The sequence below is a fragment of the Pimephales promelas genome, chromosome 16, assembly GCF_988280905.1.
Source record: "Pimephales promelas chromosome 16, fPimPro1.hap1.1, whole genome shotgun sequence".
Classification (NCBI taxonomy): Eukaryota; Metazoa; Chordata; class Actinopteri; order Cypriniformes; family Leuciscidae; genus Pimephales; species Pimephales promelas.
In genome coordinates, this window is record NC_142784.1 from 34,299,097 (window position 1) to 34,325,318 (window position 26,222).

General features: G+C 39.4%; 1 protein-coding gene across 2 annotated transcripts; it reads left to right on the forward strand.

The window, feature by feature from the left end:
* Positions 1 to 25,747, forward strand: LOC148973422 (protein NLRC3-like). 2 transcript variants are annotated; one of them, XM_089121574.1, is made up of 12 exons: positions 1 to 171; positions 2,409 to 2,526; positions 2,927 to 3,040; positions 3,822 to 3,947; positions 5,491 to 7,221; positions 13,248 to 13,319; positions 13,640 to 13,813; positions 16,918 to 17,091; positions 17,308 to 17,481; positions 21,727 to 21,900; positions 23,409 to 23,579; positions 24,006 to 25,747. In XM_089121574.1, exons 2-12 carry the CDS (start codon positions 2,477 to 2,479, stop codon positions 24,016 to 24,018), a joined length of 2,973 nt encoding a protein of 990 aa, XP_088977700.1. In that variant the 5' UTR covers positions 1 to 171; positions 2,409 to 2,476; the 3' UTR covers positions 24,019 to 25,747. The 2 variants fall into 2 exon arrangements, with proteins under 2 accessions (XP_088977700.1, XP_088977699.1); XM_089121573.1 differs by having other exon boundaries at positions 2,431 to 2,526.
* The last annotated feature ends 475 nt before the right edge of the window (positions 25,748 to 26,222 follow it).

Genomic DNA, 26,222 nt, shown 5'->3' on the forward strand with positions numbered 1-26,222 from the left:
GACCCGTAAGTGAAAGTAAATTCTCTTGCCACCATTTTAAGCTGGAACAATAGAAATACGACACGGGAAAAACAGAGTATCAAAGTGTTTATCAACGCTTAAGAAGGAAATTACGTGTATCTTTATAATGTTAAAGCTGGAGGATATTTGAGATCCAAAAGTTTGATCAAGGTGAGTTCATGTCTGTACCATATTAATATTTCTGGAGGACATTTGAAGTGAGGGATTGCTTGACATACAATGTTTAATAAAGGGTGTAATAAGGTAGATGTGGAAAGAAAGTGCTAGGCGGGAACCGGCGAACATTCTAAAACTTTTAATGATAAAATAAAAGAATACAAAAACACAAGTATCTGCCAGCAGCCCCTCGCGGACAACAGCTGCTACCAGGGGTGGTAAAATACTCGAGTATACTCGATTAAAAATAGATACCTAAATAAAAAATACTCCAGTAAAAGTAGAAAGTCCTCCATTTAAACATCACTTGAGTAAAAGCAGAAAAGTATCCAATTTAAAACATTCTAGGCTAAGTAGGCTACTGAAAGTAAAAGTAAATATTCAAATTAACTCTTAAGTATGAATAAAGCAGATAAATTGTTTTCAGAGTAATATGCAATGTTTTATTTGAACAAATGAAAAGATTAGATATTGCTATTAATAAATTGTTAGCTAATTTGAAGTCATTTAGTTAATAATAGTAACATTAAAGCAACGCTAAAGAACTTTTCCTCTGTGGTCGCCCTACACAGGTTTGAAGCGGCATTGCCACTGTCATAAATAATTTAGCACGCACGCTCACTGTTTATCCAGTACCGTCTTTAGAGTGAACAATGTCCAATTGTAAGAGATGGTTCTCACTGGGAAACATGAAATCCACGGGGAGGAGTGGGATCCAGATCCAACTCCTCCCACCTTACATAGACCTAAACCTACCCAACTCTCCACCCAAAACCCAACCCTAATCCTACACATCTCCGCCCCTTGGATCTTGATCCGACTCCTCCCCATGGATCTCATGTACTGCATTGAGGTGCTACTGAATTGTAACGCCGTGAAGCAAGTCAAATTTGTTGTTTTCTAAAAAATAGTCTCGTTCAAACTACATAAATGAGACCCAATCTGGCAAACTTATTTTGGTTATAGCAGATATAGGACCACAAAGCGAAGGCAGAAGTGCCTTTCAGCCTGTTACGACTTGATGAACCACTGAAATTATTTTGGAAACATTATTTAAGGTAAAAAATCTTCTTTAGTGTTGCTTTAAGGTCAACTCACCATTCAAAAGAAAACCAAGTTTTTCATTGGTTTGGAAAGCCAGTAATAAATACTTGGACCGGGCATGGGGAAATGTATGGGAGTAAAAAGTAAACTTTGTCTTTAATATTGTACTGGAGTAAGAGTGAAAGTAGATGAAAATAAAACATACTCAAGTAAAGTACAGATCGCTGAAAAAAAAATGTAAGTAACAGTATTTTTAAAGTATTTTTTCTTCATTACTTACCACCACTGCTAGCTAGAAAAGAAAAACATATCAGGCCTGTTCCCAAATTTTCCCAGTTCCCAAATTTCAGTTGTGTTTATGATGTAGTGGGCCAGTCTGTTTGGCCCAGACTGGCCCACTACATCATAAACACAACTGAAATTTGCACACCCTTGAATATGTATATCAATACATTACACCAGCACAAAGATCCCAGCGGCGCCAATTAAGCAAAACTAAACGCAATAGGCCATTGATGTGCGAGTTTTATATGCTGTTCAGAAAAATAAATAAATAAATAATTTAAAAGTATGAGATGTACTGGCCCAGAAAGTACGTCGGCCGTTTGATTTAGAAAATAATGGACACAGAGAAACAATGATTGAATGATTGAATTTGGGTGAAAAGGTATGCTCTATGGTCAGTCCAGCCGTTTGTTCCTCGGTCTCCACAGTCGTTGCTCCTCCTTTTATGCTTCCACTCCTCCGTGAGAGATGTGACCGGTGCGTCTCACAGGTGTCATTCATTAACACTCGCACCACCGGCCTCGCGCCCTTCTCACACAGCCCTCGGCCTCGCCCTGCTCGCCACAAAGGTGTTTTTTTTGTGTTTGGTGATGTCTGAGATTCTTCAGAAGTTTACAGAATATGCAAACAAAACATGCACAGGCCAAATCACACCAAAAACGCCTTTTTTTTAAAACCGAATCAGTATCTGTCAATGCGGGTCGGGTTTGTTTTGTTTTCACCCAAACATGTTCAGCGTTTCTCGGTGTCCGTTATTTTTCATAAATTCTAAATCAAACGGCCGACTTGTTTTTGTGTAAAGGCCCAATGAGCTTGAGTTAACCCAATGATCCTTTTTCTCACACACTCCAGATATGTTCAGATAAATTATGATGGGTGTTTAGTTTAATAATTTAATTTAGGGTGTGAATGTTTCTTCATCAGAGTCAGTGAGGAGATCAAACTCATCAGATTCTCCTGCATCTTCATCATGGCTGATTCACAAGCATCCAGAGATGGAGATTTTCCTCCAGGACGCGGGTACTTTCAACTAACACTGTTAAATATTGTGTCACATCTCAGAAAAAGAGTTACCCAGCTCACAGACACAGATCAAATTGTTTTTCTTACCTATTTATGTCTGTGTTTTTGTTTTGAAACTAACATGAAATATTAAATAAAGAGATCATAAAGTTTCTTCGAAGTGCTTTAGGATAAGCACATGATATTTTATTTTGACGAAAACGGCATCAAGCTTTTATTTTGGCGAAAAACATGGTTTACAAACTCGTCTTATTACAATTCAAATAAAATAAAGTGGAAAAAACAACAACAACAAAAAAATGATGAAATGTGAATGTGTTTATATTAATATGGTTCCTCATAAAGAATGAACACAATAAACTAAAGGATTAAACTGAAAATCTGTTCTCTGTTCCAGTTCAGTCCAGCAGAAGAGCTCAAACCCAGAGTCCAGCTGTGTGTCTGTGAAGAGTGACCGCTCTATGGAGCAGCCACTCAAGTTTAAGAGTGGAGACAAACGGCCTAACCTCAGGTACATAAAAAGTTATTTCTCAAAAGTTATGCTTATAGTATGACATTTTTGAATTAGAAGCATAATTTATCTCAGTCTAATACTAGCAATGACATCAAGTAAATGTAAGCTGAGGTTTTTGAACATGGTTGATGTCATGAGTTTAAGGTAATCTATAATTCTATCCACAGTATTCCTGCGGCCCATGGTGCTTTGCACGAATTATGGGTGTGACCTCCATTAAGCTGTAAACAATCAGTGAAAGGCTTGCTCTATGAAAGTTAAAAAAGTGTCACAATTAGATGACATTAATATACTCACACTTTAACCATCGAACAGTAAAAGGACATTTAAAAGTGTAAAAGCATCAACAAGGTTCTACTGAAGGCTAATATATATGTAACTTATGTTGACTTAATCAAAAATGTTCATTAACCTAAGCATAACGTGACACTTTTTCAAAGAGAGGGTGAACAGGTCACAAATGTGCAGTATATGTTGTCCTTTTTCATACTTTTACAGCAGATTGCAAAGGGAAAACAAGAAAATAATCATGAAGAAAGATAGGGTTCAGTTGCTTTGATTCGTTTTTTTTTTTTAATCATGCATAACAATTACAGACCATTAATGTAATTTCTCAAAATAATTATATAAGTTTGAAACACAGGGCAAAATATCACTGAGTTACAGATGCCAAAGCAAAGGTGTTACAACAATTCCTGGTGTTTCCTAAGACAGAAGATTCCTGTAAAAGTTTATAAGTTATTTATAAGTCTGTCTGTTTTTTTTTTTATTTACTTAGTTTTGAAACCAGTTCAGTCCAGCAGAAGAGACAAAAACCAGAGTCCAGCTGTGTGTCTGTGAAGAGTGACGCCTCTATGGATCCGCCATTTGCATTCAAGAGTGGAGACACACAGTCTGATCTAAGGTATATCATTTCTATAAAAGTTATGCTTATAGTATTTGACATTTTATTAAATTGTTATTAATATACAGCAGTTTAATTATCTGGATTTGAACCGAATAACCGAAAGTTACAATCCTGCAAGATTGAGTCTATTAATTATGTTCATTGTGCTCTTTTGTAATCCTCTATGTATTGTATTGTTAATACATTCACACACTGTAAAAGCTGTTGGTGTGTTACTCAGTTAATGACACAATTACATCAATATCAGTGTGTCTGATTCTTTACCCGCTTCATTCTGATTTATGGTCAAATCTTCCATCAGGACCAGTTAAAAACCAAACTGTGTTCATGCCTGTGATTCAACCACAAGACTTTAATGAACACATGTGTCCTTGTTTCATGTAAAATATAGGACTTTTGTTGTTGTTGATTAATTTTAGGTGCTGCAACGCACATCACACATCACTCAAACACATAATTAATGATTGACCACTCGGAAGACCCGCCCCCTTTAGTTACTGTTGCTATGCCCGACAAGTAGGGTTGGGTACCGAAAAGCGGTCCCAATTGGGAACCGGTACCAATGTAAGCGGTAGTAACCAGACCGAATAAGAACGAAAATTTCTGTGCCTGATTTCGGTGCCCGAGTCTCTGTGTCATAAGGCGCACACACGCAAAGTCTCTCGCTGTCTCCCTCTCCATCGTGCACGCACTACTGTTTAGAGCACAGTCTGATCTGTCTCGCATGCGCGCACTTGCTCGCTCTAGATTCCAGGTGATTAGCTAATTTGCGGGCATCAAGACAAGATTTCTCTGGCGAAAAAGGAAGCTTGTCGACTCAGCAGCGCGAGGAGTTTGGCAGTGAACGCAGCGTCTCGTTCCCTATTCAGAGAACATGGGTTACACCAGTAACCAGAGACGTTCTCTTTCATAGGTTTACTCAATGCTGCGTAGCTAAGACGCAGCTAAGCTAAGCGCTGCGTAACTAGCCATGTCGATATTAGATTACCCTGGTAGTAATCTCCATTTATCTCCAGCATTATTACATTTTTTGATACAATATTGTTTTATTTGTAAATGCAAATTTTTATTTTATATTGGTTTTATTATTACCATATGTTACTTGTATTTATATTGTTTCTAGATTTAAGTTAATATTGTGTCCAGTTTGGCCCTGTAAATAAAAGGGTATTATTTTTTGAAAAAGTGTGTGTTCGGTTTCGTTTTCTTAAGAACCGTTTCAAGAACCGTTTAGGCACCGGAACCATTTAAAAAAATAACAAGTAGGTACTGGTATCGTATAAAACCCAACCAATACCCAACCCTACCGACAAGCCATGACAACGCCCCAACAGACAGGACAGACCAGGTTACTTTTGGTATGAAAGTCTCAACTTTCAAATTTGGTAAAATTTAAACAATAAATACAGTTTTTTGCCTCTTTAATGTGTTGTGACAGATCGCTGTAGAGCCTCAGTTAAAGCTGCTTGTGAACAGATCATCTCTTTATGGCTATTTACTTCTCTGACTTGTGTAATAATGTGGTATTTTAATCTTCCAGCCATGACTCTAAACCTGCTGAAGTCCTCAACACGTTGAGATCAAATCTGAGACAGAAGTTTCAGTGTGTGTGTGAGGGAATATCAAAGCAGGGAAAGCCAACACTCCTGAATGACATCTACACAGAGCTCTACATCACAGAGAGTGGAAGTGGAGAGATCAATAATGAGCATGAGGTGAGACAGATTGAGACACAGTCCAGGAGAGCAGAAACAGAGGACACACCGATCAAATGCAGTGACATCTTTAGACCTTTACCTGGACAAGACAAACACATCAGAACTGTGCTGACAAAGGGAGTCGCTGGCATTGGGAAAACAGTCTCTGTTCAGAAGTTCATCCTGGACTGGGCTGAAGGGAAAGAGAATCAGGACGTCCAGCTCATATTTCCACTTCCTTTCAGAGAGCTCAACTTGATGAAGGACAAAACACTCAGTCTTTCAGATCTTCTTTATCTCTTCTTCCCTGAAACCAGAGAAATGGCCATATCCAGTGATGAGTATAAAGTGATGTTCATCTTTGATGGTCTGGATGAGTGTCGTCTGTCCCTGGATTTTCAGAGCGATGTGAGGTTGTGGGATGTGACTGAATCCGCCTCAGTGGACGAGCTGCTGACGAACCTCATTGTGGGGAATCTGCTTCCCTCGTCTCTCATCTGGATCACCTCCAGACCAGCAGCAGCGGATCTCGTCCCCTCTGTGTGTGTCCATCGAGTGACAGAGGTACGAGGCTTCAGTGACACACAGAAGAAGCAATACTTCAGGAAGAGAATTCGTAAAAAGAGATTGGCCGACAGGATCATCTCACACCTGAAGTCCACAAAGAGCCTTTTTATTATGTGCCACATCCCAGTGTTCTGCTGGATCTCAGCCACTGTTCTAGAGGAGATGTGCAGTGAAGCAGAGACAGGAGAGATTCCCAAGACTCTCACTCAAATGTACACAAACTTCCTGCTCATTCAGACCAACATCAAACATGAGAAGGACTATGAGAAGAAAGTGAAAGATGAAGAAATGATTGTCAAACTGGGGGAACTGGCGTATCGGCAGCTCGTGAAAGGCAACCTGATCTTCTATGAGGAAGACCTGAGCGAGTGTGGCATTGATGTGGCAGAAGCATCAGTTTACTCAGGATTGTGCACTCAGATCTTCAGAGAGGAGTTGGGCTTGTGTCTGGGGAAAGTCTTCTGCTTTGTTCATCTGAGCATTCAGGAACATCTAGCAGCTCTATATGTGCATCTCTCCTTTATCAACAATAACATCAATGTGTTTGACCAGATTACCAAACCAACTAATGGAGGCAACGTGTCCCTATCTGATCTCCATCAGAGAGCTGTGGATGAGGCTTTACACAGTAGAAATGGGCATCTGGACCTTTTCCTTCGTTTCCTTCTGGGTCTGTCAGTGAAGTCTAATCAGAGTCTCTTACAAGAACTAAAGACACAGACAGCAAACAGCTCTCACAGCAATGAGGAAACAGTTGACTATATTAAAGAGAAGATCAGGGAGAATCCCTCTCCAGAGAAATACATCAATCTGTTTCACTGTCTGAATGAACTGGGTGATTTTTCTCTTGTGAATGAAGCTAAACCTCATATGAGACGCTCTGGAGGATTACGTACTCTGAAACTCTCCTCGTCTCAGTGGTCAGCTTTAGTGTTTGTGTTGTTGTCCTCAAAGAAGACACTGCAGGGGTTTGACCTTAGCAGATTTATTGGAGACAGAAATGAGCGGTAAGTAACACTGAGTGCAATCATTACAGTCTAAAACATTATGAACAAAGAGAAACTCAGAGATCAGAGGTGTTTAAATCACGGGGCACAGACTAATTTCAGGGATATTGTACATCATTTGCGGGTGTTTCTCAAATCGTGGTCGTGTCCTAGTAAGGCTGCATATCTCGACTGCCATGTGTCACCTAGTGTTGAGTACTGTTCATGACATGAATCTTCATATGCCTTTAAGATGACTTCTTCTATCCATCCATCTTCTTCCGCTTATCTGGGGCTGGGTCACGGGGGCAGCAGTCTAGCAGAGATGCCCAGACTTTCCTTTCCCTAGACACTTCCTCCAGCTCTTCCAGCGGGACCCCGATGCATTCCCAGGCCAGACGGGAGATATATTCCCTCCAGTGTGTCCTAGGTCTTCCCCGGGGCCTCCTCCCAGTGGGATGTTCCTGGAACACCTTCCCAGGAAGGCATCCAGGAGGCATACGGAGCAGATGTCCGAGCCACCTCAGCTGTCCCCTCTCGATGTGGAGGAGCAGTGGCTCTACTTTGAGCTCCTCCCGAGTGACCGAGCTTCTCACTCTATCTCTAAGGGATTGCCAAGCCACCCTGCGGAGGAAGCTCATTTTGGCCTCCTGTGTCCGGGATCTTGTCCTTTCAGTTATGACCCATACCTAGAGTCGTAGACTGACCGGTACTGTACCAATCCTTCTGTCAAACTCCCGTTCCATCCTTCCCTCACTCGTGAACAAGACCCCAAGATACTTGAACTCCTCCACTTGAGGCGGGAACTCTCCACCAACCTGAACTAGGCAAGCCACCCTTTTCCGACTGAGAACCATGGTCTCGGATTTTGAGGTGCTGATTCACAAAAAAATTATGAACAGTACCGGTGACAAAGGGCAGCCATGCTGGTGTCCAACATGCACCGGGAACAAATCTGACTTACTGCCGGCAATGCGAACCAAGCTCCTGCTCCGGTCGTAGAGGGACCGGACAGGCCTTAGCAAAGGGCCCCATACTCCCAGAGCACCCTCCACAGGATTCTGTGAGGGACACAGTTGAATGCCCTCTCCAAATCCACAAAGTACATGTGGATTGGTTGGGCAAACTCCCATGAACCCTCCAGCACCCTGGAGAGGGTATAGAACTGGTCCAGTGTTCCACAACCGGAACCAAAACCGCACTGTGCCTCGTAAATCCGAAGTTCTACTATCGGCTATATTCTCCTTTTCAGTACCCTGGCATAGACTTTCCCTGGGAGGCTGAGATGTGTGATCCCCCTGTAGTTGGAATACACCCTCTAATCCCCATTCTTAAAAAGCGGGTCCACCACCCCATTCTGCCAGGCCAAAGGTACTGTTCCCGACCGCCACGCAATGCTGTAGAGGTGTGTCAGCCAAGACAGCCCCACAACATCCAGAGAATTCAGGGCACTCCTTCCCCCTCCTGAGGTGCCGAACAGTTTGCCAGAATATCTTCGAGGCCAGCCGGTAGTCCTTCTCCATGGCCTCACAGAACTCCTCCCAAGCTCGATTTTTTTTTGCCTCCACAATCACCCGGGCTGCAGTCCGCTTAGCCTGCCGGTACCCATCAGCTGCCTCAGGAGTCCCACAAGCCAACCATGCCCGATAGGACCACTTCTTAATTTTTACGGCATCCCTTACTTCTGGTGTCCACCACCGGGTTTGGGGATTGCCGCCTTGACAGGCACCGGAGACCGTGCGGCCAAAGCTCCGAGTGAGTTGAAGATCTCTCTGACAGGGGACTCGGCCAAACATTCCCAACAGACCCTCACAGTACGTTTGGGTCTCCCGAGTCTGTCCAGCTTCCTCCTCCGCCATCGGATCCAACTCCCCACCAGGTGGTGATCAGTTGACCGCTCCGCCCCTCTCTTCACCCGAGTGTCCAAGACATAAGGCACAAAGTTGATCATTGATCTCCGGCCTAGGGTGTCCTTGTGCCACGTGCACTGATGGACACCCTTATGCTTGAACAGTGTTCGTTATGGACAAGCTGTAACTAGCACAGATGTCCAATAACAGACAACTGCTTGGGTTCAGATCAGAGGGGCCATTCCTCCCAATCAAGCCCCTCAAGGTGTCACTGTCGCTGCCCACATGGGCGTTGAAGTCCCCATTCAGAACCCTATCCAGTACTCCTCCCAGAGACGCCAAGAGGGCCAGGTACTCTGCACTGCCGTTCGGCCCGTAGGCGCATACGACAGTGAGAGACATATCCCCGAACCAGAGGTGCAGGGAAGTGACCTTCTCGTTCACCAGGGTAAACTATTACACATGGCGGTGGATCTGGGGGGCTATAAGAAGACCCACACCAGCCCATCGCCTCTCACCGTGGGCAGCTCCAGAGTCGTCAAGAGTCCATCCTCTCTCAAGGAATTTAGTTCCAGAGCCCAATGTGTGCATGGAGGTGATCCCGAGTATCTCTAGTCGGTATCTCTCAACCTTACGAACATTCTCAGGCTCCTTCCCCATCAGCGAGGTGACGTCTCACGTCCCTAGAGCTAATATCCGTGTCCAGGGATCGGGTTGTCGAGGCCCCCGCCTTCGACTGCCGCCCGATCCTCTTTGCACCTCTTTGCCTGCAGGTGGTGAGCCCACGGGAAGGCGGCCCCACATCACTCCTTCGGGCTGAGCCTGGCCGGACCCCATGGGGAGAGGCCTGGCCACCAGGCGCTCGCGTACGAGCCCCAACCTGGCTCCAGGGTGGGGCCCCAGGTTGTGCCATGTACACTTTATAAATGGAGGTGTCAAAAGTATTATTCACATTCATTACTCGCGTAGAAGTAGGGTTTAAAAAGACTTCTGTAGAAGTTGAAGTATCAACTAGTAAAAGTACTGGTTTCAAAACTATAAGGTTTCAAAACTTAAAGTGTAAAAGTAATGTAAGGGGAAAAAATGGCATTAAGGACAGAAGCTTAGGCCACACCACAGGCCAATAGTGCACTACCCCACCTCAATTTTTTTTCTAAAGGCCATAATGTTATATTAAAATGTTAATGTTGAAAAATCTGGGATGCACTAGGCTACCTGTTTCAGCTGCACATATGCCCATTGAAAATGAACACATTTTAGTTCATTCTCCCATCAAAGAACCATATATGTGTACTACTGAGCATTAATGTGTTTTATAGAGTGGAAGATGTGATGACTAGTTGCCTATAAATATTGCAATGGTGCAAAAAGTCGAACTTCAGAAGCATGTTATCAATAACCTTTATTGGAATGTAAATGTACATAAGCTTAACTGCAGGAATCTGAGGGCAACTGACAAGAACATTGGTGTACCCAGGGCAGGCTTAGTAACTATTACCCTTGTATGGTTTTAGGGGTTTAATGGTTCACAAAATTCACGCTTCGGATTCGAGACAGTGGTGTTACGGTTAGGTACTTTTTCGATACTGCAAAAAAAGAAAGAAATGTCAGAGAAATTTCCTATTTATTAAAAAAATATATATTTGGGGCCTATTAGTGTGAGTTTCCTTCATCTTGAAACTTTTAGTTGTATAAATAGAGGTATAAATGTATAAACTTTTTAAGGATGAACAAATAATGTTTTGGTCATCATATTAAAAATAACACTAGTTTTGAAGTGCTGGAAAAAGATGTATAGACAAATCCGACGAGCGTTCTGTGTAGGCTGCCATCTTGTGGTGACGCCATTACTGAGCTCTTACACAGGCATAGACATATGCACCGGTATGTAAACAAACCTCGGTGATAACGCGAACGCACCCTCGATGACAGCTACAGACAGGCAGAATGACTTGTTGGTTTGATGTGTGACTGCAGTGGCCTCCAGTCACAGATGAAGGTACAAACGATCTTACAGATTAACGTTATTTATGAAAATAGCTTGGCAAGCTAGCTAGGCTAACGTTTGCTAACGAGGAAACTATAAAAAGATCTGTCCATTTGGCAACAATAAATAAATGAATGAAATCAAATAAACAAATTCATGTTTTTCATTTGTGTCCATTATTTATCTCATTTTCACATTGCAACAGGCAAGGGTAAGGTAACGTTACAGCTAGAAAGTATACATAATTTCGACCAATTAGTGTTTTTAAACCATGGAAAGAGGTCAATATAACAGCAGGAGAACAATTATGTCACATAACGTTACATTTAGCTCAGGAAAGCCATTTAATGACCATAGCATGTTAATTGAATAGAAAAAATAGCAAGAGAGGAGATTTTGCTGATCACTATATCACATATTTATTATATTTTTTTACTTATGTCATTAAATAATTGTTATTATACGCGAATGTCCACGTCTTGTACTCGCCCAGGAAATCTGTGTAAACCGTACGGCACCAGACAGGGGCAGTCGAACCGGGGTGTTTTCTCTTCAAAATTGAAATTTTACAGCCACCATTGAAACAATTTATAACGGAAACTGTTTACCCACTCGACATTATACAAGGGGTAACGTTGTAACGTTAGTGACAGTCGTAAATCGCGGGCTGTTTATTCCAGTGGACGCAAGTTGCAACTAAAACAATAGGAGGCAATGGCGCAACGCTACCCAGCAACAGCTCAGTAATGGCGCCCGCTTACTTCCGGTAGTTTCGCCGGATTCGTCTATTATGTGGGCTACTAAAGCATTTTATTATTTTTGCCAAACTTTCATGATTACAAGTTAGTGTTACTACATAACTAGTTCATTCATGAAACAATGTTTCTCTTGGTTTTCACCTCAGCGCTGTTTGATATAGTAACGGAGAATGTTACTAACTAAATCTAACTCACTTAATCTCGCAGCGATGTTATTACTTCAGTAGCAAACTCAAATGCTTTGTTTTCATGAGCTCTTACCGCTGTGTAGTGACCGTGTCGGTAACACTTTATTTGAAGGGGTGTGCATAAGACTGACATGACACTGTCATAAACATGACATAACACCTGTCATGAACATGAAGTAGTCTTTATGAATGTTTATGACTGTTGTCATTAAGTGTCATTCTGTAAATTATGACACTTTTAATGCAAAGTTGACATTGTTTAAATTGTCTTTTTTATGACAACTTGACATTAACAAAGACAAAAAATGTCTTTGTCATGACAACTTGACATTAACCAAGAAATCATAACCTGTCAACCTGACATCTTTATAACTAGTCCAACGTGTTCCACTTTACTTGAGGTAAGGGGAAATATTAATGACACTGTTGTTTGACAGCATTTGACAGTGTAATAACCCTTAATGACATCTTTATAACTAGTACAATGTGTTCCACTTTACTTGAGGACAAGTAAAATATTCATGACAGAGTTATGGTGTCATGACGGCCAAAGTCAAAACCAACCACATATGACAGGGTAATGTAATGTTAACGCAAAGCTAAATAACTTCTTTAAGTTTGATAATTAGACCTGTTATGACATATTTGTGACAGGTTATGATTTCTTGGTTAATGTCAAGTTGTCATAATCAAGACATTTCTGTCTGTGTTAATGTCAAGTTGTCATAATCGAAACACTTTTGTCTTGGTTAATGTCAAGTTGTCATAACAAAGACATTTTAAACAATGTCAACTTTGCATTAGAAGTGTCATAATTTACAGAATGACACTTAATGGCAAAAGTCATAAACATTCATAAAGACTTCTTCGTGTTCATGACAGGTGTTATGTCATGTTTATGAAAGTGTCATGTTAGTCTTATGCACACCCCTTCAAATAAAGTGTTACCACAGTGTCACTTGATCAAGATTGGCTCGCGCTGCGCTGATATTTGTCCAAACTGATAAACGTTCCGTGAAGCACAAAAAATGAGTAGCGCAGTTTCGTTCTGCTTTCATTACGTTTACCATTTGATGCTGCGCAACAGGCACGTGCAGAGGGGCCAAAATTTCTACTAAGTTTTTACTGAGTTATTTGACACTTCTCTTTATAAAGCAGTTTTTAATTAAAAACATATTTGAGGGTATTTTGGAAGGTATTTTTACTTATGAATTATTATTTTTTGCATTAAAAATTAACTTATTTATTTTTTATTTTCAATTAGTGACACACAAAACACTGCAGATGAAGTTCTTCAGAAGCTGCTGCCTGTGGTTACAGCAACTAGAACAGCTTGGTAAGTAACACTGAGAACAAGCATCACTGTTAAAACATTATACAATTTTTTACTTAAACATTATAAATTAATAGTTTAACAAAAAATATGGTCACACTTCAGCTTTTAAACCCTCCACCTATCTGACCTGATTTGTGATCTACTAAACCGTTTTTATGGACACAAACACTTGGGACCCTTGAACGCCTCTCTAAACTACTGCATGATTTTACTGTTATTTATTATTTTATAAATTTCATAGTGATAGCAGTATGTTGTTATATTATTGTTATGTTTATCTCTGGATATAGGGGCTTAATATGTGTCATTGTTCTCCACAGGTTGAGTAATTGTGGTGTCACAGATAAGGGTTGTGCTGCTCTGGCTTCAGCTCTGAGTTCAAACCCCTCACACCTGAGAAAACTGGATCTGTCTAAAAATAATCTAGGAGACTCAGGAGTGAAGCAGCTCTCTTCTTTACTGAAGAACCCTCACTGTAAACTGGAGGAACTGTGGTAAGATCATCTCTACCATGAAGACTCAGAGTAAATAAGGATTAATATGTAGATAGTGTATACAATATTTGGCGTAAGTCCCATCCAGTGGTTCAGTGACAGATTCCTGCTTGAACTGTCAGATCCCAAACTAGTAAAACTTATAGTTAATTAAACTGGACGAACTATAAATCAGACAACAGATGCAAGTTACAGTGAAGAGGGTTTTTAAAGCACAATTGTTTGGTGTAAATCAACTTGCCTTCTAATGCTTGTGCAAACAGACACTTGCAAAAGCATGAGCATTTCCTCAAATGTGTGTCTGCACAAATTTTATATTATTATTATTATTATTATATGTGTGTGTCTGCAGCTGAAAAGAGGGAAGTTGTGTGTGTTTCACCTGAACCAGGACTGTCAACATATCAGATTTATCACTACATGATTATCTTGGCCACAATAACACACGATAACAATATATCACCATATCTATGGAAAATTGAAAAGAATAATAAGAATGCTATCAGTCGAATAGCAGTAAATGAAGAGATGTCTTATCGATCACAAGTTCAGTATGGCGTACCACAAGGCTCAGTACTACGACCGTTGCTATTCACTCTGTTCATGCTACCCTTAGGAAATCTTATTAGGAAGCATGGCATATACTGTTTTGCTGATGATACTCAGCTCTATATTTCTTCATGCCCTGACAATACTTACCAGCAGGGCCTGAAATTAACTTTTTCAGCCACCGGCCACTGTGGCAGGTGGATTTAAAAATTCAACTGCCACAGAGACTTTTTACCAGCCACTTTTTTTTTGCCTCATATTTTGCCTCAGCCAAAAAATGGTAAAAAAGAACAATATTGTGAAATTTCTGTTTTTTTGGGGTTTTTTTTTCACGTTTATATAAAGGTGAAAAAAAAAACGGGAATTTCACAACATTGTTCTTTCACTTGTAAGAATACACATTTAAGTGCGGTCAAGTAATAATAATATCTCTAAGAACATACATTTTTTAAAATCTTTTTATTCATTGATTTTGTCACTCACACAACATATACAGTATATAGTATAGGCTATATAGTATATACTCAACAGATAGACCTACCGCAGCTCGTATGTAAACAAATCACACGCGGCTGGGTTGATGGCTGATTTAGTCACGTAGGCAGATCCTGACAGCTTTTAGTTATAGCGTTCAGGAACCGTTAACTATGAACTAAATTAATATTGTTATTATTGGTAAAGGTACCGGATATTTTCTCACTGGTTCCCAACTCCCAACATGCACAGTTGCACATGCACACACATCTGTGCAACTGTCGTTGTACTGTAGGCTACGTCAGCGTTACATTATCTCATCCCATCTCACCAACAGTTTAATACTCGCACATCCAAACGTAGTCGGAAAAGGGCCTCGATCGTCTTCTTCTGATCGCATGAACGTTCCGAAACAACAGTCGCGGTCATAAATCAGCCGCTCACGAACCTTGCCATTGCCGCCAATTATCCACTTTGTATTGCAATGTCTTCTTTTACTTTTCTTTTTCTCATCCTCATCTTTTTGTTGGTTGTTTGTTTCAGCTGGCTTCTTTACCTCAGTAATGTGCCGCCACATTTTAGCTAAAGTCAAACGCAATGGCGGACTTAGTTGAAATGTAAAAATCCTAATGAATCACTCAATTCTCATTGGCTACCTGCCAATGTGGCAGGTAGATTGACAGTGTTACCCGCCAATAGCAAAATTCACCCGCATTTGGCAGGTGGTCGGGTGTTAATTTCAGGCCCTGCTTACCAGTCCACAAAATTAACAGAATGCATAGCTGATATAAAAAACTGGATGATATTGCGATTCTTGGGTGCTTATACGATATGTATTGCGATTTTTAAGACTTGCATTTCTACAATATTACAATTAAGCATTGCACTAGACTATGAGGAAAAGTTCATAGAAGTATCATTCAGTACTACACTCTCTTGAATAATTCAATAGCAAATAAATTTTTTAACAGTCACTTGTCGCCATCTAGTGGTGAAACAATATAATCGAAAAATTCTTTATTTTAAGTGCCACGTTTCTATCAAAAGTTGATTTACTCTATTTTGATCGCTACCGTAGACATGAGTGTTTATATTTAAACTTTTAACTTTATCCCAGTACTTCTATGATCATTTGAAATGTTGTATCACAGAAATAATTATACTATAATAACACCCTTTTGTGAAGCTGTTTCATGGCAACTCTCTCGGGGTCAGCGGCAGTACCAACACAGATTTTAAATGTTGCAATATGATTTTGTCAAAGGTTTAATAGACAGGCCAATTTAAAGAAGATTGTGTGGGTGTTTGAATAAAAAAATCCATTTTAAATTAGTAAACAATACAATTGTGATAGTCAGTGTTGTGCCTGAATGCGTTCATGTTCATATTTTGGGCGAACGTGAACTGAACGTGAACTGAACGCACTGTATTACTGCCTAATGAACATTACTGTGAACTCGTTCATTCTGGTGTCTGTGAACGCATGCTCTCTCAGTTTAACTTCGTACAATAGGGTGGCCGATTTCTATTGATCCTTCCAGGCGAAAACCTGGCTAAAACACACGTAAACAGGCCTTAATATGAAAAATCTTACATTTCTGTGCAAACTTTGCCCGTCGATAAAATAATATTTGTCTGTGGTTGTATGGGCTGTGGCAATAATAATAATAAAAAAAAGAACCTTGCAACATATGGAAAAGAACAACTGTGAACTAGTTCATTTTTTGAAGTATGAATTATGAACTGAACTAGTTCATTTTAAAATGTGTGAACTGAACTTTAGTTAGTGAATATTTAGTGAATAATTTTTTTTCTCCCAGTCCTAACACATTCCTTAAAACGTTTACAAATACACACACACACGCACGTTAGGTTTCCATGTTTTATGGGGACTTTCCATTGAAGTAATGTTTTTTTTATACTGTACAAACTGTATATTCAATCCCCTAAAGATATATTTTAACATCAGGAACTAATTAGAATGTTAAATATTTCATATTGACAGCATTATGTTATTATTTTTTTAAGTGTTGTGTTTATCTCTGGATATAGGGATTAAGGTGTGTCATTGTTCTCTACAGGTTGAAGGATTGCGGTGTCACATATGAAGGTTGTGCTGCTCTGGCTTCAGCTCTGAGATCAAACCCCTCACACCTGAGACATCTGAGTGTTTCTGAGAATAAACTAGGAGCCTCAGGAGTGAAGCAGCTCTCTTCTGTACTGGAGAATTCTCACTGTAAACTAGAAGAACTGTGGTAAGATCATCTTTAAGAACCTCTTAAAACCATAAAGACTTGGAGTGAATTAAGCATGTGCCGGTATCACATTTTCATGCTGCGGTTAATTGATTGAGCTTTTATCACGGTATTATCATAAGATTTTTATTGCTCAAGAGAAACGGATGGATTGTGGGTATCTAAAAAACATCTTGCATCACAATGTGATTTAATGTGTGTCATTGTCCTCTACAGGTTGAGGGATTGTGGTGTCACATATGAAGGTTGTGTTGCTCTGGCTTCAGCTCTGAGATCAAACCCCTCACACCTGAGAGAAATGAGTCTGTATAAGAATAATCTAGGAGACTCAGGAGTGAAGCAGCTCTCTGATGCACTGGGAAATCCTCTCTGTAAACTGAAGATACTGGGGTAAGATCATCTCTACCATAAAGACTCAGGGTGGCAGGGTGGTACATTAATATGTAGATAGTGCATACAATAAATGAATTAATTTGCATTTCCATTATATTTGTACATTTGCATTACATATTCAGTATTAGTCACAGTAACTGTGTTTGAATTTCCATTATATTTTTTACATCTGCATATATATTCAGCATCAGTCACATTAACTGTATTCTACAATTTTTGTGTTTTTTTTGCAAAAAGATCAGCAAATTATCCTCTAAACTGGCCTTTTTAGGGGGTTTTCCTCTTAAGGTGAATGAGAAGATGCATAATTGCTTTTTACTTGACATCTTTGAAAGATAGATGCAATGATTAATGCATCCATGGCCAGGATATAATTATAAAATATGACAAGATTTTAAAAGTGACCTATAACATTGACTATGCAATACACTTTAATTTATTTAGTGCTAATAAAATTATTAAGCCTATTTGGAGAGAGAGATGTTTATAATGTGACACTATGTCAGTCATCGTGTGATAATGAAAATATGTCTAGGCCTAGACTACTTGTTCTGAGCAGGGGTTGTCAGTGAACAGGCTGTAAAACTGTTGGCTAAGTTACAGACACTGATGAAAAACTGGTGCTAATTATCTGGGAAACATTCTCTAACATCTGTCAAGTTGTCATTGTTTTTGTCAAACAAGTTGTGAATTTGTTGTAACATTAAAACAGGAGATCATGACTTACTCTGTGCTCTAAATGATGCTTGGAGCTCCAGTGTTTAGTTCATCTGTTGGTGAACAAAACTTTCGGAAGATGTTGTTGCAGAATCATGTGAATGTCACGGGGTGCGGGGGTGGAGTGCAGGAGTGCAGGCAGAAGTAGCGGGAGGAATCCGGATTAACAACAGATGCGTATTTTATTTTCAACATACAGGCAGGAGGACGGGGTTTCACAGGATAACATTCAACAACGACCGACAATCATGAGTAAAACAGAGGGAACTAAATACACAGAATAATCAAACATAATGGGGTGAGAACAGGTGAAACAGATGACGATGACGAGGAACAGGTGGCTGATGAGGGAGTGAACACGGGATAGGGTGACGAGAGGATCCTGGGAAGTGTAGTGCTGCTGACGAGACAGACTGGTGCAGACGAAGGGCTGTGACAGTGAACAGTTCCAGAATATTTTTTTTTCATTGGTTTTTTGCGTTAAATCTTACCCAGATACAATAGTGCTCTTTTCTGATTGGCTATTGAGTAGCACCTTTCTTTCTTTTTTGATTGGCTGATAAGTGGCAGGGTCGACTGCTGAACTCTAGAGGAGACGCACTTGATTCCCGCCGGTTCCATAGTGAGAGTGGCGCAGCCAGAGAAATTACGTCAGATTAAATATATTATAAATATATTTTAAATATATGTTTTTCCGCATAAAAAATACAATGTGTGACGGGAGTGTGTGACAAAAGACCAAAATAAGTGACTGTCACGCTCAATGCGTGACACTGTAAAAAATTATTTCACACGCGACATTTAGGGGGCCACAAGGGGGTCCAAGGTTGTTGTCACAACCCCATAACCTAGTTGTCACAAGTCATAACCTAGTTTTACCTTGGATACCCACACTCTATTATAGTCTTTCAGGCCCTTCTAAAAAAGAAGTGAAAAAAAAAATAAACACAGAGCTCCTCTGACCCTTATTTCTGAATGCATTATTGTCTCGCGAGATCTGATGCGATATTTTGGCTGTCGTGGACGGTCATTTTAAAAATGCAAATGAGGGGCGTGTTGATTGGTGGCAGGAAGGAGGGGACTTGACACCACAGGTAACATCAGCATATCATTCCAAAATGAGATCATGGCGCAAGTTGTGAATGAACCCCTATGAATGAACCCGACCTGGCCGCGACCTACGGAATTCAACCATATATGTTTGAGCCAGACTCTGAACCAGAGCTGGAAAAGGAAGATATTCAGTAAATGGAAGGACGTCTACATCAAGATGTCTCTGAATAGTAAAGACAATCATTTTGACTGAGACATACATTAACATCAGTAACAAGCTAAAACGTTTGTTGCTATTTTCTCCCACATAAGTTTACCTTTTATTTAATGTAGATTACATTAACGGAGATGTAGTCTACTTTTTTTAGCTTACAGTGGTTATAGAGATCAACGTTTGCTATCATGTGTTGTTTTTGCCTTGTTTCACGTTCACGCACTTCTTATAACTTACTGTGTTTACTCAGCTCTTACGGTGATTTTCTGAAGTAAAACTGACGCTTCATCTTGTGTGATGTACAATAAACTTTATCAAACTCATCAGTATATGTTTGATCATCATTCGGACCTGTCCGAAACAGCAGACTTGTAGGCTATTAATAAATAATGGATACATACAAGCAGATGACAAATACGTTATTAGGGGTGTGCAAAAAAATCGATTCACATTTGAATCGCGATTCAATCTTTACAGATTCAGAATCGATTCATAGAATTCCAAAAATCGATTCATATATATATTTTAATGGCGTGCAGGGGCGGAGTGGCAATCGGGTGAGTCGGGACTTTTACCGGTGGTCCGGTAGTGTTTCTATGGTTTCGAGGCTGCGAGGGCTGGTCTGATAAATAGTTATTGCAAGTTCTTGCCGCCCGCTGGTCAAACTGTGCAGCCACTCTGCTCAATAAATGCATCGATCCGCAGATCTTATGTTTGAGTTCTGTAGATCTTTTGCCAAGCGTGTCAGAGGTTACAGGTTCTAAACCGCACTCGTATAGTTTTTTCTCTCTCTCATCAAAACCGAATATGCTAATAACGTTTGTGTGCATTTTAATTTGTGATTTCACCGGAGTCTCCACAACGGCGATAGATTGCGCGCGCGTCCGAGAGAAGAGAACTGTATCCATGACACTGATCGCAGCGGACACGAGCGCTTAGCTTGATTTCAAAAACAACAGGTCTCTTATTTAATAGCGAACTAAATGATTGCTCTGCTAGTTAACTGGAGATACCCGCAAATGACGCGCCTATGAACGACTTCACTGGATCTAAACAAATCAATCTAACCATAGATGTTACCAGTAGCGGTGGCTTTTTTAAATCTATTTAAAATATTTTCACAAGGGTTCTATGAAATTAGTATATATTTTTAGGAAGTTCAATGTGCCCAGTCGAGTTCACATTTCAACAGTCAACCTGGTAGCTGAAGTAGGCCTACTCCTTCAACCACATTTAGCGTAATTGTTTGTTTGATCTGACTACAGCACTTTAAAGCTAAATGTAAGCTTTGTATTTAAGTTTTATTTTAAACTTGAATTAAATGAATTTAAAAGCTGGTCAAAGCTTGGCACTTCACACTTTTTAGTTGCAAAAGTTTTTATTTTTGTATTTTTGTACACATTGGAAAAAGTAAACTACATTTATATAGACCTGCGAATCGTTTTTTTGAATCGAGAATCGTTTTTGAATCGAAAATCGATTTTGAATCGAATCTCGAGACAAAAAAATCGGTATCGAATCGAATCGTGACATTTTCTGAATCGTGCACCCCTATACGTTATAATAACCGTAATTAAACTACTAAACTATACCTGTTCCATCTCTATACAGCACTCTGACTCTGTTGGCATTATTGTCCGACTCGAAATGAATGTTGTTAAGGATTCCTGTGTAAAATGTTTAGCGCAGACACCTAAGTTAACGTTAAGCCAGTTGATAGGGTTGTTGGAACAGCGTCATTAAAAATTAATTTCATCCACTGGTCCCGGCTAGTTTGGTCCGTTTTTGGTAGAGAAAACACATTTGAATGTTGATTCTGGCAGTCAACCACAGAGCAACTCACGTGTGCACTACATTTCTGCATCTTTCTTGACTGAATATGAGGGGGAGAGGGACAGCGCGGGCTTCCTGCAGCATATGTCTGCGGTGTCCATATATGGTATATCCTGCCCCGTCTTGACGTCAAGTCGAGGGAGAAATTAAAATCTCGTTTTTGAGTGTGCGTGCACGTGGGCTGGTTTACGAACCATGGTGTAAACAAACACTTCAGTTTTGAATATCGGCTTCCCAGCCAATGTATAATCGTTAGGCAATCATAACAGACATTGATTATCGTGGAAAAGTGAAAATTGCAGGTTATGACTCCTTTAAATATTTTGTTATTTTATATATTTCATATTATCAGCAGTATGTTGTTATTTTAGTGTTATGTTTATCTCTGGATAAAGGGGCTTAAGGTGTATCATTGTTCTCTACAGGTTGAGGAATTGTGGAGTCACAGATGAAGGTTGTGCTGATCTGGCTTCAGCTCTGAGTTCAAACCCCTCACACCTGATAGATCTGAGTCTGTCGGAGAATAATCTAGGAGACTCAGGAGTGAAGCAGCTCTCTGATGCACTGGCGAATCCTCACTGTAAACTGGAGATACTGGGGTAAGATCATCTCTACCATAAAGACTGAGTGAATAAGGGTTAATATGTAGATAGTGGATACAATATTTGGCGTAAGACCCATCCAGTGGTTCAGCGACAAATTCCTGCTTGAACCGTCAGATCCTGCCGGCGGTAGAAGACAGCGGTGAGGATTCGACCTTAAGAGGAACATTTACATCTCACTATATTAGAGATGCACCCAGTGATCAGCTGGTGACCGGAATTGGCCGATTTTCACATGATCGGCCTTGACCGGCGACCGGCCGGTCAGTCTGACATATTCCGATTTTTTTGCCGATCAAATGCACTCGGGCTCCAAATGATTAACATTGCACCACATCAGCATCACACGCGCACACAGAATGCATATGTAGGAAACTCGTAAATTACAGCCGTTTTACACCGCAAACATGAGCAGCACAGGGTTTTTTTTCGCCGTGCATGTTAATCAATGAGTGCATTTCACCGAGAGCAGGAGCAGCACGTGAACGCAGAGTAGGAGCGTTGCTATTTTTTGTTGCGCTGCTCACGCTCAATGAGCTTGCGCTCAATTAAAGTGATTGTTTAGCCTGGCTAGACATGTGGCAGACGAGAATAACTGTTTGTGAAATAAAACTTGCCATTGATTTACAAGTGATTGCAATAGGCCTGTCAAGTAATCTTCATTTATATAGCGCTTTTAAACACACACACTAGGCGGGACGATGCACCCATCTGCCAATTCGATACTATCATGATACTTGGGAGGCGATACGATATGTATTGCGATTTTTAAGAATTGCGATTCTACAATATTGCGATTCGATATTCTACTAGACTATGGGGAAAAGTTAAATCAAACACTTATATAGACCGTACATTATATATAAGGTGAGTCATATATACAAAAACAATTAATCACATCTTTTATTTCAGAAGCATCATACAGTACTACACTCTCTTGAATAAATGATTCAATAACAAATACATTTTTAAGTCACTTGTCGTCACGTAGTAGAGAAACAATATAATCGATAAATGTGTTATTTTAAGTGCCAAGTTTCTATTAAAAGCTGATTTACTCTATTTTGATCGCTACCGTAAACATGAGTGTTTATATTTAAACTTTTAACTTTTATCCCAGTACTTCTATGAACATTTGAAATGTTGTATCACAGAAATCATGATACTATTAAAAATACCTTTTGTGAAGCTGTTTCATGACTTCTTTCTCTGGGTCAGCGGCAGGTTGCGATAGTTTGGTGAATCTATTATTTTTTTAAATTGTAAAATTTTTACAATTACATACGCATGTTGGGTTTCCATGTTTTATGGGGACTTTCCATATAAGTTGTGATTTGTATACTGTAAAAACTGTATATTCAATCCCCTAATCCTAACTGATGTACTTTAACAACATGAACTAAGTAGTATTTTAAATATTTCATATTGAAAGCATTGTTATTTATTTTTTAATTGCTATGTTTATCTCTGGATATAGGCTTAATGTGCGTCATTGTTCTCTACAGGTTGAGGGATTGCGGTGTCACAGATGAAGGTTGTGCTGCTCTGGCTTCAGCTCTGAGTTCAAACCCCTCACACCTGATAGAACTGGATCTGTCTGAGAATAAAATAAGAGACTCAGTGAAGCTGCTGAAGGATCTGAGGGATGATCGACATTATAAACTGGAGACACTAATGTAAGAATGGTTTTAAACAACTTTTATCATCGTATTTTCATTTAAATTTCAAATGGCCGATTTACTCACTAGAAATTTTATTTATGTCACATCAGAGAAGCAATACATTCTGTGTAAATGCACATTTAGTGCCGCTTTTTCTGTATAAAGATGCCTTAAGGTGTGTGATAATCTGAGATTTGGGTTGTTATTAACTGATATTAAATCTGTAGTGAGTGTAATGATGATTTCTGCTGGTTTTGGATCAGCTGTCCATTGTGTTAATGTGAATGTGCTTTTGATTTTGTAAAGTGACTTTGAGCATCAGATAGAAGCTATGTTATCACGTTTGAGAATGAATTAATACAGATTATCTAGTTAGTTTTCTTATGAAAAGATGTGACAGATGTAATATCTCATACTGCATATGTGACTGTTTTATTTTAGGATCAGGTATTAGAGGACAGTCTGATCTTCTGCTGATCATGTGATGGTGAATAAGGATCCACTACAGAGTTTTACAGTCAACAGAGTCAATGGGGACTGAAGATACAGTGACTTCACTGTTGTAAATTAAGACTTCGTTTAGATCTGACAGAGGATCAAACAATGGAAGCTTGAGTGTATACATCATGTTTTTGATAGTAGTTGTATTACATTTCATGTTTTCCTTATTCTTTGGTGTGTTATGTAGCTGTTTGTGCATGAATAAGATCTACAACCTTACAAAGCTCAAAATCTGTAACGAGATAGGCCTAAATATTGTAGTTTGAGGGTTCTTTAAGTTAATCCTGCAGTAATAGGATCGCTCGTACTAATGGTGACGCTGTTTCCCTCTGAGCACGATCGATCTCCAGAGCCAGAGAAACTGCTGTGGGGGAGTTGCTTCTGTTACAAAGTTACAAATATATATTTTCTGACCAAATGTTTTACACTATACAAAGGATTGCACACACAACACTTCTCGATTTTTAGAGTGTGGTTTCTATTCATATTTATTGGTATTTTTACAGCTTTATTTCCATTTTCATGCACTCTATGATCTTTAGGTACTCTAGGTATTTAGTGGCAATCTTTATGCATGCGTTGAGATGCAGAATTAGCATTATATTACAAAAACGCTCATCATGGTTTAGCATTCTCTCCCATATATATTTAAAGGATTAGTTCACTTTTAAGAAAAAACTTTTGCTGATAATTTACTCACCACCATGTCATCCAAGATGGCCATGTCTTTTCTTCTTCAGTCGAAAAGAAATTAATGTTTTTAATGAAAACATTCCAGAATTTTTCTCAATGGGGTCCTACCATTTCAAGGTCCAAATGAGAATTTTATGTGGAGACGGCCACCATTCAAATCATATAACCATTTCAATAACTCTGAAGCTGTTCAGTTAAGATAAAAAAACTGTATAGAATCCCACTATGTCCTCCACTCATTTTGTCATGGCTTTGAGCCAGTCGTGACAAAAATGGAGGCTCGTCCGGGCAGTTCTTATTTGATAAAGATTCGTCCGACGGGAGTTTAACTTGGTAAGGATTGGCTACGTTTGTATATTTGAAGAGATAATTGTCTTGGATTAGGCTTTTCCAACCCTATCTCACAGCGAATTCCTACTAATTTGCACAATTAAAACAAGTGGCTATATTGTACAAAATCGTACGATTTGTTAATCGCATTTAACTCACCCCCATGTAATGGCAAATTCTTACTTATTCATACGAATTGATTAAATCGTACTATATCCTACGATTTTGTTCATCGCATTCAAGCGTGACCCAATTTTCGTTCGCACATTGCGATAATTATCAGCAGTTTACATGGTGTTTGATATAAAGTTTATTATATGTTCTTTACTAATCCAGATCGGCTTCTAAATGTTCTCTGAATTGAATTGGTATTCTATATAACATTCTTTTTGTTCAAAATAATTTTAACCAAACATATTACAGACTTTCACATAACATTTCACATTATATCAGCCTTCACGTAACATGGCAGATCTTAGGTCATTTTATTATATATATATATATATTTGGAATGAATGGATGTAGTAACTACTACTGTGGTATTTTGTGTTTATAGTACACAAATCTTACCACGTTTTTACAGCAGTTAGCCTATTTCTACAGTTGTATTTTGTACTACAGTAACTTTTTACCATAGTAAGTTAGTTCAGCCTTGTTATGCTGGTAAAAACACAGTTACAACAACACTTACCATGCTTTTAATACATTTCATGTACAAGAATGTCTTGAAGACTTTGAGAACCTTCGTTCGCTTTTGGTCACAGTTTTATTTTATTATATTGCAATGTTATTTATTTGTTTTTATTTAGTCTTATGGTTGTGGGATGATCTTGGGCTTTGTTTTAAATAGTTATACACATGAAATATGTAATAAATAAAGAATCACAAAAAAATATCCAAAAGTTGTAATTCACAGTTTTTTTTTCACATTCATCTCATTGGGAGGGTAGATTTTTTTCAATACCCCAAAATTTTTAAGGACGCACTAGAGCCATGATTAGCTTGTTACGGTTCCGAATTGCTGATTTGTGTTCTGGCATGCGTAGTTTGAGGGGGCATTTAGTTTGACATTTAGGAGGAGCCACGTAGGTTTTGGTGAGTTTTGGTAATCCACCCTGGATTACCTGTCTCTAA